This window comes from Sarcophilus harrisii, chromosome 4 (genome assembly GCF_902635505.1).
Source record: "Sarcophilus harrisii chromosome 4, mSarHar1.11, whole genome shotgun sequence".
In the NCBI taxonomy this organism is placed as follows: Eukaryota; Metazoa; Chordata; class Mammalia; order Dasyuromorphia; family Dasyuridae; genus Sarcophilus; species Sarcophilus harrisii.
In genome coordinates this window covers 410680489-410693902 of record NC_045429.1, presented here as the reverse complement: position 1 = coordinate 410693902, position 13414 = coordinate 410680489, and the positions used below count along the sequence as shown (strand labels likewise).

The 13414-nt window shown below is 33.9% G+C and overlaps 1 protein-coding gene across 6 annotated transcripts in view; it reads left to right on the top strand.

The window, feature by feature from the left end:
- Window positions 1-12755, top strand: part of WDR47 (WD repeat domain 47) — a 74763-nt gene extending 62008 nt beyond the window's left edge. For all 6 annotated transcript variants that reach the window (XM_023503418.2, XM_031967199.1, XM_031967198.1 and 3 more), the window contains exons 13-15: window positions 1677-1808; window positions 10422-10640; window positions 11332-12755. In XM_023503418.2, the coding sequence (XP_023359186.1) occupies window positions 1677-1808; window positions 10422-10640; window positions 11332-11474 (494 nt within the window). In that variant the 3' untranslated portion in view covers window positions 11475-12755. The remainder of the gene's footprint in view (window positions 1-1676; window positions 1809-10421; window positions 10641-11331) is intronic.
- The last annotated feature ends 659 nt before the right edge of the window (window positions 12756-13414 follow it).

Sequence of the window (13414 nt, the reverse complement as noted above, 5' to 3'; positions counted from 1 at the left end):
AATTGAACTCTCTTAAGTCCCTCCTTATGGAGGGGCAGCTAGATCGTACAAGGGATAGACTGCTGATTCTGGGATTCTGCCAAGAAAACAACAAATGAGGTCACAAAGACTGGGACTTGACTGTACAACAACAAAGCTGAAGTAAGCCAAGGGGTAGAGCATAAGAATTCCAGTTCCTGGTGTCTGTTAGGGGCAAGCAGGTGACATAGTGGATAGAATACTCCATCTGGGGTGAAGAAAACCTGAATTTAAATCTAGTTTCAGATACTTACTAGCTGTATGATCCCTGGGTATAGTATCTTTGCCTGGAAACCTTAAATGGGACCGCTATCTACACAGTTGCCAAAGTTATTTTCCTAAAATCTAGAACTAATCATGATACCTTCTTCTTAGTAAATCTGGCAACTCTTTTAAGTTCAAATATAAAATTCACTGTCTTAAAAAAAGCTCTTCAAACTTGGCCCTTTTTAATTTTGACAGACTTCTTATACTTGACTCCCATCCATGTGCTCTATAGTTCAACTTGTCTTTCCTTACAAAGGGCATTCTACTTTCAGTCTTTGTGCTTTTATGCTAATTGCTCTCCAAGCCTGAAATGTTCTCCCTCTTTACCCTCTTTTTTTATATTCTCTGGCTTCCTTCAAGCCCCAGTTCAAATGTCACTTTCTTCAGGAGGTCTTCCCAGTTCCCTTCAGTGCCAGTACCTTACCTTTCACCAATTCTGTCTTCTCATTTAGATTGTACTGATACCTACTTATTTACATGTCTCCTCTAATAGAACTTGAGTTCCCTTGAGGTCAGGGACTATTTTTCTCTTTCTTTGTGTCTCTAGCATTTAGTACAATGTCTGGCAGTAAGACAGTAAAGTTGTTGACGAACTCATTAATAATTTTGTTACTACTACTATTAAGGGTATATTGTTTTAAAGTTTGCAAATCACTTTATATACATGATCTCTTTTGAGGGTCATATGAAGTCTGTGAGATTGGGTACAGGTATCATCCTTTATTTTGCATATGAAGAAACTAGAACACCAAAAAATTAGAATGGTTTACCAGGATCATATAACTAAGTGTCAGAGGCAGAATTCAAACTGAGGATTTTCTTACTCTTGGTTCAGTACTATGCATTCTATCACAATAAGTCCTGTTAATATTATATTTAATGTTATACATTACAATATATATACATTACCTCAGAGATTTAGGATATCTTCAGTGTAGTTATTCACTTGGCTGATTTAGATCATAAACCATCAACATACTAATGTGGCTTTCATTGACTATAGTTAAAAAAAAATCATCATAGGATAACTCACCAGATGATGGGGCTTTTGTGAATTAATGAGGCTCAATCTCCAGTAACAGGTTTACTGTCCATCATCAGGCTGATATTTAAAACCCAACTTTCTAGTAGTATTACCTTCAACTAAACAGTATCACTTCCACACTTGGATAGGACAGCAGAATGTAGGATTTCTATATAGAATTGTGTTTATAATTGCATTGTATTTTGAAAATTGTTTATCTATTGAGAATTGAGACATATGGTAAATCACTATTAATCAGAATATCCCATTTCTTATCCATGCCCAATTATTGAATACTGAATTTTATCTGTGTTGGAGGAGGTTTTATTCTTCACTCACCTGTTATATGACCTTCTTTTATACACAGGTCATATTTTAGCACTTTATACCTGGAGTGGATGGATGATTGCATCTGGTTCCCAAGATAAGACTGTGAGATTCTGGGACCTGCGGGTACCAAGCTGTGTTCGAGTTGTGGGCACAACATTCCATGGAACTGGTAGGTTTTTCTTTAACCTAACTAAATAATTATATATGATATCAGAATTTAAAAATTTTCTCTGAATTTTTTTATCCCTATTTTTAATGATTGGAAATATACAATTAATATTTTATGTTCCCATAGAACTTTAATTTTTTTCTAAATGGTTTCACATTTTTTGAGGGTCCCTTCCAGCTCTCAATGATTTCTTCCCTGACTCTGACATTTGTCTTCATGATAATTCTTTGAAATAAGTGAGTCTAGAAGTCCTACAGGAAGTCTTTCACAGAGCCAGCATTAACATAGATCTCTTGGTCCTTGCATTAATGTTTTTCTGCTGCCATCTCCTTTATATCTGAACAGATAGATCATTTACTGCATACTCGGGAGTCCCAGTTGTGCTTGAAGATTCAATTCTTGGGGAATCATCCCACTGTCCCCTCAAGACTCTATTTCTACCATCAACACTCAGCAAATTCTCCTTCATTCTCATCCATTCCAGTGTCTAATGGCTACTAACTACCCAGGTCCAAGGTCATTCTTCCTCCTTTTTCAAATGCCTGACATATAATTTTCCTCTCTAACACAATTCCCACTCTTATATGAGGATACTTCAACATATGTTGATATTCCCTTAAACCTTATAACCTTGAGTTCCTTTGTCTTCTTAACTCCATGACTTATTTTTCTATTCCAACTCAATTACATTCAGGAAATGATTGTAGCCTTGATTTTTCTATCACTAAAAAATGTTTCACTTCCATGATGAACTCTGAAACTCCTTGATCCAAACATATTGCTCCATTTTAAAAATAATCATATTCTCATTCTCTGTCTCTCTATTTCTCTCTGCCCTCTTTCCCTCTTTTTCTCTCTCATTCTTTCCTTCCTGAAACAATGAACATTACCTAACACTCCCTTATCCTGAGGAGAACCTTTACTAGACACTATCATTTTATATCTTGCTTCCATTTCTTACTCGAACTCCTTAAAATAGCTGTTTAGCTTGTTGCCTTCACTTCCTTTCTTCTCCCTCTCTCTGAAATCAACTAAACCTATTTTTAATCCTCACCATATCGCTTAATACATCTACTAGTTGGTACTTTACCCAACCATCTGCTCTGGCTTCACTTCTTTTTTTTTTTTAATTCCATTGACAGTTGGCAGGAGAATAATTAGATTTTTTTCTTTTTTTTGTCTCATTTTTTTTATTATAACTTTTTATTGACAGAACATATGCATGGGTAATTTTTTACAACATTATCCCTGGCACTCACTTCTGTTCTGACTTTTCCCTTCCTTCACTCCACCCCCTTCTCTAGATGGCAAGCAGTCTTATACATGTTAAATATGTTACAATATATCCTAGATACAATATATGTGTGCAAAACTGAACAATTCTCTTATTGCACAAGAAGAATTGGATTCAGAAGGTAAAAATAACCTGGAAAGAAAAAACAAAAATGCAAGTAGTCCACATTCATTTGCCAGTGTTCCTTCTCTCGGTGTAGCTGATTCTGTCCATCGTTGATCAATTGGAACTGAATTAGATCGTCTCTTTGTCGAAGAAATCCACTTCCATCAGAATACATCCTCATACAGTATTGTTAAACGTTTAAGTGTATAATGATCTCCTGGTTCTGCTCATTTCACTTAGTATCAGTTCATGTAAGTCTCTCCAAGCCTCTCTGTATTCATCCTGCTGATCATTTCTTACAGAACAATAATATTCCATAACATTCATATACCACAATTTACCCAACCATTCTCCAATTGATGGGCATCCATTCATTTTCCAGTTTTTAGCTACTACAAACAGAGCTGCCACAAACACTTTTGCACATACAGGTCCTTTTCTTTTCTTTAGTATCTCTTTGGGGTATAAGCCCAGTAGTAACACTGCTGAATCAAAGAGTATGCACAGTTTGATAACTTTTTGGGCATAATTCCAGATTGCTCTCCAGAATGATTGGATTCATTCACAGCTCCACCAACAATGCATCAGTGTCCCAGTTATCCCGCATCCCCTCCAACATTCATCATTATTTTTTCCTGTCATCTTTCTGGCTTCACTTCTTTATCTTCCCAATCTCCACCCTTTAGTTAACCAGTTCAACTCTGTTCTATTGGCTACTCTTAAATTCCTTGTTCCCCTTCTTACTACTTTCTGTAACCTGTGAAATCCCAACAGTGGATTACCCTAACCATTTGCCTCCTTTGTTCTGATTCATGTAGCTGAACAAAACTGATAGACGTCATATAACCATACTAATTGGGTATACTACAAATACATGTCATGTAGTTTCCACTGAGTGTCTCACCAGAGTAAGGCTGTTGCATTCACAGGTTGTTCAGGTGAGAGCTGATGGTGGCCTGACTAGGTTAGTGGATGTGTAAGAAGGGATTGATTTGAGGGATGCTATAGAAGTAGAAATGATAAGATTGGCAGACAATTGGATATATAAGGTGAAAGAGAGTAAGGAGTCAAAGGTGGCATAGCAAGGTTGTTAACCAGAGTGACTAGAAGGATGCTGATAATGTTGGCAAATAGAAGAGGTATAGATGACAATAGTGCTCAAATAGTAATGTTCTTTTGAATATGTTAATTTCGACATCTATATAGATCACTGATTCCAAAATGTTCAATAGGAACAGATATGAGATTAGAGTTCAGGAGAGAGACTGGAAATGGATATATAGATCTTGAAATAGTTTTAATAGAGATGATAATTAAATCCTTGGAAATTGATGTCACCAAGTCATTGTGTAGAGGGAGAAAAAGTGGTATGATGAGCCTTGGGGTACACCCACAGTTGGAAGGTAGGATATGGATAATGATATCAAGAAAGACAAACTGAGACAGGAGGAGAAGCAAGAGCAGCATCACATGGTACAATCAGGAGAGAGTATCCAGAAGCAAAAGGATAATCATTAATGTCAAAAGATAGAGGGGCCAAAAAAAAGATGAGGAATAAAAAATGGCCATTGTATTTCACAAATAAGAGATCACTCAGTCTCTCTCTCCAAAGTAACTAATGGTCTCTCTTTAATATTTTTTATTATTAATTAATTAATTTAAAAATTTAAATGATTTTTACATTTGTTTTTAAAACTTTGAGTTCCAGATTCTCTGCTTTCTTTCTCATCTCCTCCTCCAATGAGCAGACACATATGAAATTATGCAAAAAGTTTCCATAAAAGTCATATTGAGAAAGAAAACCTAGATCTATCCCCCCCTCTTTACAAACCCTCAAGAAAAATAAAGTTTTTTTAAAAAGTATATTTCAATTTGTATTCAGACACAATCAGGTCTTTTTTCTAGCTATCAGTTCTTCAGGATGCTCTTGAATCACTGTATTGCTGAGAATAGCAAAGTCATTTACAGCTGATCATCTCACAACATTGTTGTTACTTTATACATAGTACATTTCACTTTGCTTGAGTTCATGAGAACTTTTCCAGGTTTTTCTGAGAACATCCTGCTCATCATTTCTTACAGAAAAATAATGTTTCATCATAATCACATATCACAATTTATTCAGCCATTCCCCTATTGATGAGCATCCCCTCAATTTCCAGTTCTTTGCCCTGAGAAAAGAGCTGCTATAAATATTTTTGCATGTAATATTATGTACATTTTCCTGGTACTGGTATATTGTTAGATTAAATTATATGCATGGCTTTATCGCCCTTTGGGCATATTTTATATCTTTTGATCATTTATCAATTGGGGAATGGCTCTTTATTTTTTATAAACTTGACTCAATTCCCTATATATTTGAGAAGTGAGGCCTTCTTGTAATGGCAAGAAACTGGAAACTGAGGGCTGCCCATGAGTTGAAGAATGGCTGAATAAGTTATGGTATATAATGTTATTGTTCTATAAGAAACAATTAGCAGGATGATTTCAGAGATGCATGGAGAGACTTACGTGAACGGATACTGAGTGAAGTGAGTAGAACCAGGAGAACATTGTACATGGCAACAAGATTATATAATAATCAATTCTGACAGATGTGGCTCTTTTCAGCTATGAGGTCTTTTCAGGCTAATTCCAATGGTCTTGTGATGTAGAGAGCCATTTGCACTCAGAGAGAAGAGTGGGAACTGAGTGTGGATCACAGCATAGTATTTTCACTTTTTTTTTTTTGTTGTTGTTGTTTGTTTTTTGTTTTTCCTCATTTTCCCCCTTTTTGATCTCATTTTTCTTGTGCAGCATGATAATTGTGGAAATATATATAGAATAATTGCACATGTTTAACATATATTAAATTACTTGCTGTCTAGGGAAGGAAAGGGAAACGATTTGGAACACAAGGTTTTGTAAAGGTGTGAATGTTGAAATTATTTATGCATGTATTTTGAAAATAGCTTTAATAAAAAAATTTCAGACTGAGGAAAAAAAAAACAATTTGAGAAGGAAAAAAGAGAAATGAGGCTTTCGTCAGAGAAGCTTCCTACAAAATTCTTTTCATAGTTATTATTGCTAACTGCATTTTCCCCCTTTTTATTCGAATGAGCTCTTAATTGCATACTTTTTAAACTCTCTTTGGTGGTATCATTTTTATTGAAATGAATCTCACCAGAAGTTGGATAGTTGACATCCTGTTTGGTAAGTGTTAGGAGGTTCTCTCTTATATCTTAGACATGTCTTAGAAAGATAACAAACTTCTTTGTTATCAAAAGGTCGTTAAGTGTTGCTTCAGTACCATTACTACATGGCTTCACTAGTTCTGCTTTATGCCCCCTTGAAAGATAACTAACTTCTCATGTAGAACAGTTTCAAATATGTACTTTATAAAAAATTTTATATATATTTGGGCAGCTAGGTGGCACAGTGAATAGAGCACCAACCCTGAAGTCAGGAAGACCTGAGTTCAAATGTGGTCTCAGCTACTTAAGATTTCCTAGCTGTGTGAGCCTGGGCAAGTCACTTAATCCCAATTGCCTCAGCAAAATAAATAAATAAATACATGCATACATATATACATGCATACAGGTTTTTTTTTCTTTTTTTTTTTTCTGACTCAATGTCATAATCTTTTACACTTCAACTCCCTGACAAAGGTCAGGTTTGCCTTCTGTCTCTTCAGAGCCTTTTTTTTTTTTTTAATTCCCTCCCTCATTAAAGCCTGACTTCCAGGCTTAAAAGAAGAATATGTAATTGTACTTCATATTTTGGAGTATAAAGAAATCTTCCTTAACTTCCTTTATCTTATCATCTTGAAGATCACACTATCTCTGAAGAAATTGCCCTTTATTGTAATTTTTAGTCTTATGCTTAATAATTTATTGAGTTTATTGAGTTTATTCTCAAGAGAATTGAGTTTATTGAGCAAACAAAAAAAATCAGATCAAAAGGAATTTTAAAAATGAGAAAGGAATAAAAAAAAGTAACAACAACAAAGGAGAAAATACCATGTTTTGATCCTTTAGTTTTCATAGTTCTCTCTCTGGGTGTAGATGGCACTTTCCATCACAAATCTCTTGGAATTCCTTTAAATCACCTCATTGTTGAAAAGAGCCAAGTCCATCACAACTGATCATTACATAATTTTGTGCTTGCTGTGTATAATATTTTCTTGGTTCTGCTCACTTCACTCATATGCATCAGTTCATATAAATCCAGGCTTTTCTGAAAATCAGTCTGCTCATCATTTCTTATAGAACAATAGTATTCCATTACACTTATGTAACATAACTTATGCCGATCTAATAATTTTCTGATTCTTTGTCATTATAAAAAAAAAAAAACACTTCAGACATTTTTGCACATGTGCGTCCTATTTCCTCTTTTATGATTCTTTGGGATACAAACTCAATAGTGACACTTGAGCAGTTTTCTTTAAATATGATGTCCAACTTTTTGTTTTTGAATTTGATCATGATTTACGAGTCCAGTAATTAAATTACTTCTTCTTCACTGGTTTTCTGTGTCAATTTTTTTTTATATGTAGGATAATAAAGTTCTGTTTTAACCAGACTCTGTCCTTGACAATTCATCTGCAATCAGTTTTTGTATGTAGAGGGTTCAGAGTTCCCTTTACCAGTCAGAAAACCCTTTTCCTTTTAAGCAGTTAACAACCTATAACTTATAATAATTTGTGGAAAAAAATGAAATTTCACAATAAATTAAAACAGAAGAGTCATAATTAAGTTTAAGATTTTTGATTGATCAAACAGAACAATAATAATGTTAATGTTATTACGCTTTGGGAGAAAATATCTTTCTGATAGAGATCACTCCATCTTTAGCTGTTTTCCTTTAAATTTGGTCAGTAGTGAACAATGAAATATTTTTGTTAATTGGATTAAAAAATATTTCCACTCTTCATTTGGTTACTATAAGCAAAATTATATCTCATGGTTTCAAAGAATACCTCCTTAAAATTGATTATCTTTCTTGAAAGAAAAGAAAATCTTTGAATCAAGTGAGAACAAGAACTTCAGATTAGGACACTGTGAGAATATCATTTTTAAATATCTTAGTACACAATGACTTAGTGTTATATGTTTCCATAGACAGTAGATTTCTTTCTTATATATACTTGTAATTTTCAAGTCTTTTGACTTTTATAATATTTCTTATCATCTCATAGAATTATGGAGTTCGATTTGCTTCATTCTTTTTTTTTTTCCCCCCGAAGGAGCCTTGAGTAAAGTTTTTCACTTTCTGTCTGAGCTCTTTATTATCATTCCAATTTTTCCTCAGGAACTCTAATTTTATCTTTTATTTCTTCATTTCTTTCAGTTACTCTTGGAGTCCTTGTGGCCAAGCCATTCTTTTCTTTGAGGCTTTACTGTACTTAGAGACATGCTTATTGTCTTCTGCATTAACCTCTTGATGTGTTTTTAATGTGTAGTATTTCTTAATTTTATTCAGTGTTTTTTCTGTTTGCTAAACATCTTCAGTCTCAATTTCTGGATTGGGTCTAGAGCCAGGTTCTTCCTGCTGCTATAATCTTGAATGGATTGCACAGGTTTTGCTGCATTCTGTTCCTTCTCCTCTATATAGTGTGCAGTTCTTGGTGGGTTAGCTAACACTATATGTCCTTTCTAGTGCCAAAATCCATGGCTTCTAGTATAGTCTCTTAGTGGCCCTATTTGGATGCTAGCCTTTGACCTTTTTTGGTTTCTTTTTACTTGCATAATCCCCATAGGAGGGATTGATTTTATTTCTATCTGGGCCCCTAACGGGCTTCAGTTGGATGTTGGAAACTATGTTGATCTCAGACTTCTGTCCCAATATTGTTACCCAATGAATTTGCCTTGACTCAGGCTGTGGTTCACTTGCTGTGTTATATCGGAGAATGACTTTGTCCCCTACTCCTGCTCCAACAGGCTCGGGGGCCAAGATTCTGTTGTCTTCAGACTGTAGATCTGTAGTTTGATCTTGCTTCTGGTTCACTTCATAACTCAGTTATAAAAGGTTGTGCTGACTTTCCATCCCAGTGAAGCATCTCTGATCAGAGAACCTGCAGGCTTCAGGCTGTTTTCCCCAAGTTCACTCTGATTTCTGCCTCCCCTGGCATTACTCTTCTCTTGAGTGCCTATGGGTAACTTCAACTATTTGTCATATTGGGTAGGTCTGGACCAGTTGAAAGAGCTTATTGCTATTTCTCTTTAGAGTTCTTGATTATTTTTCCTTCTGGCACCTTTTCCATATTTGCAGTGTAGGCATTACCTTTCATGTTACCCTCTTAACCAAAAATCTTTCTTGTAATTGAACTTCATGTTCCCTGTGTATTCTACATTAGGGTTCTTAGACAACTTTTCCTTTTCTACTCCATTGTATTTGTTCCTTTTGTAAATTCAGAATGTCATGCTTGAGAACATCTCATCTCTCCTATGATGATATAGTAGTTGTGCTAAGTTTCTTAATATATTTGAGGCTCAGTTTTCTCATTTATACATGAGTATAACAATACTCTAGTGTTTAGTTTATTTTGTTGTAAGCGTTGAATTAAATAATATGGGTTAACATTTTTCATACTTGTGTACTCAAAGTTAAGAAAGTGATCAGAAACCTGGACTTGGAATCAGAAGTATCTGAATTTAAATTCAGCTTTAATCACTTACTAGCCATATAATCCTGGGCAAGTTACTTAACTTCTCTTTACCTCAGTTCCCTCATCTGTAAAATAATTGATTGGACACAATGATGTCTATGGTCTTTAATAGAAAATCTATGATCCTATAATTTTACTTTATAGACTTTTAAGTGCTTTATTAATATTGTGATAATTCAGTCATTCCGGTAATGTCCAACTCTGATTCCATTTGGGATTTTCTATGCAAAGATACTGAAGTGGTTTACCATTTCCTTCTCCAGCTCATTTTACAGTTGAGGAAACCGAGGAAAACAAAAAAGTATTAAGTGACTTGCCCAGGGTCACAAAACTATAAGTGTCTGAGGCCAGATTAAAACTGAGGAAGATATTTCTTATCCATTCACTGTGCTACCTAGATGTGATAATTATTATTTTTGCTTACTTCCCTGGATTGTGGTATGGAGAGTTTTGTAAATTTTAAAGTACTCTTTAAAAAGTATTTGTTATTTTTACAGTGAATTTGAGTTGGGTTTTAAAAAATGAAATAAATTTCTAATTTAAAAAAACTTACTTTATTTAGGCAGTGCAGTGGCATCAGTAGCTGTTGATCCTAGTGGTCGTCTCTTAGCTACTGGTCAGGAAGATTCTAGCTGTATGTTGTACGACATCAGAGGAGGACGAATGGTACAGAGTTATCATCCTCATTCCAGTGATGTTCGCTCTGTTAGATTCTCTCCTGGGGCTCACTATTTACTTACAGGATCTTATGATATGAAAATAAAAGTGACAGACTTACAAGGTAATTTATCTTAATCCTTCTGACTAGATTTATATATATGTTCTCTTTTGTATCTTTTAGATTGTCTTTTTACAGTTTTCTCCTCATAAATCTAGTATCCACGTTTTTCTAAAATATTTTAAAATTTGACTTATAACATATTAGCATATTATCAAAATTGTTTCAGTAAATTAGCCTAATAAACAATATTCTAACCTTTAATAATTGGAATGGTTGTTCCAATTTTTAATACAGAATTATTTGTTTAGTTAAATAGTTGAATTGGCCTTCACTTCAATGTTTTATTTCATTATGAGCTGAAGGATGCTAGAAGATTAAGAATATATTAATTCATCCTTTGCATTCTAATTTATTTCTATGTTGTTATATGCTTTGCACATAAGTACTTAATAAATGGTTTTGAATAAATTAGTTTTCTGTGATAGATCTACAATGAACAGTTTCTTTAATCCAATTGCATTGAATAATGCAAACATTATTGCACTATTGAACCATGTTGAACTGTTAAGCAATTTAACTCTGTTAATATTATTTAATTACAGTAACATAGGGTGGTATGTATTTTTATAGTGAATGAAAATATGTTAACGTTGCATTTATGTGGAGTTTGAATTAGTAAATAAGGAAATCTTATTCAGAAGTCTATAAAATTTATTCAGCTCATTTTAATACTTGTCGCTATTTTTTTTAGGGGACCTCACCAAGCAGCTTCCAATTATGGTGGTAGGGGAGCACAAGGACAAAGTGATTCAGTGCAGGTGGCACACAAAGGATCTTTCCTTTTTGTCATCATCAGCTGACAGAACTGTAACGCTTTGGACTTACAGTGGTTAGAATACACCTGTAGGAAACCTATGCAGATAAAGCACAGAGATTTAAGATGGCTGAAGTGGTTTTTTTTGTGTGTGGGGTTTTTTTTTTTGTTTGTTTGTTTGGTTTTTTTTTGTTGTTGTAGTTGTTGTTCTTAATTCAAACAAGCAGCGTCTGGATGGGAGAGGGATTTAGCAAGAGGAGCACTTATCACAGTTTATCTCATTGCTTAGGAGAGATGGGTGTTTAGTATTATTTTGTAGTGCTTTCAGGTCTTCCATGTGAACTTATGCTGCTGTGATCTATTGTAGTCTTGTTGCCAAAGTATGTTGGAAAAGCCCGTAAGTTGTCACTGTGCACTCAAAATTAAGGTTGATAATGTGTTTACATTTTAGTATTAAATGCATTCCTTGTTCTTTGCATAAATGACAGTTTTCTATATAAATTTAAATTGAACTATACTTTAATAAAATTCATATATGTACTTAGTTCCAGACAGATTAAACATAAACAGAAATGACTTTTGCCATTCTCACAGTTCCATTGTGTGCATCACTTATTTAGGGGTAAGATTTTTGTATGCCTCTCTAACGTTTCATGGTTGTTTTTAATATATAAGTATCACTATGGGACTAAAAGATGAATATACAACTGCTTCTTGGTTTGATTCATAATGAGATATAAGCCTTTTCTTTTAAACCAGGGAGATGATGATTATTTTGTTTTCTAATCTTTTTCAGAGTAAAAGGCAAAATACATTTGCTTCAAACATTTAATTTCTTTGTTTTTTTGAATGCAACTGTATACCTCCACTCTAAAATGTACTGTAGAAGAAGCAGATTATCAGCATTTATCTTATGCAGCAGTTGATGGTACAATCTACTGGCGAGCATTTTTCTCCTCTTCAATAAAACCATTAAAAACTTAACTATGGACTATAGCATGGCTTGAAATGCTATGTCTGCATGATAATTTAAAAATGGAAAATAATGATTTTGGTCCAAGAGCTTATTGGAGTTTTTTTTTTTCTTTGCAAGGTTTATGTAAAGCAGAATTACAGTTTTATTTCTAAAGAATTGTAGATCCTAATGTTATGTATTGTTATATTTTCATATTGTACAGTTATTTTCCGTTAAATTATGATAGGTTATTATTTATTTAAGATGCAGTTGAGCTTTGGTTCTGATAATTGCTAAACTGTCTGTGCACTGTAGCAAACATTTTTAACTATTGTATACAAGTGGAAAAGGGTATTAGAAGTGTAACTGTGCTATAATCTCAATAAAGACCTCTTGACACCTTAAAGAAGTCTGACTCACAATTATTATATTTTTCAGTTTTGTAATGTTTTTGTTTCTTAAATTGACTTGGAAGCAATATCATTTAATGGAGAATTCTGTTTTGTTAATTAGACAAAATTTCTAATTCTTCTGTTTTGTTTTTGTGGATGATATGAACCTGGGAGGTATAAATGCTATATTGGATGACAGGATTGGATTCCTAAAGAATCTCAATAATCTGAAATATTGAGCCAAATTGGGAATAAAGATGAAGTCCTGCTTTTAAATTTAAAAATAACTGTACAAAAACAATATTAGGGAAAAGTATTTATATAGTAGTTCATATGTGGAGATTTTAGCAGATGTGAAGGAGAACACTTAGTCCATCACACATATGCCACATGCCCTCAATTCCATATTCTTTCCAAAATTGTCAGTAATCATTAATTATCTGTTATCTGTTAGCTGCTGTTTTGGGGGTACAGAGAAAGGCAAAAACAGTTTTTCTTTCAAGGAGTTCACATTCTAATGGGGGAAAGGACATGCAAACAATTATGTCAAAACACATGAATATTATATATTATATATGATAAATTAGATGTTATCTTAAATGGGAAGGCACTTAGAATTAAGAGAATCAAGAAAGGCTTCTTGTAGAAGATGGCATTTTGTTGTTGTTTGTCC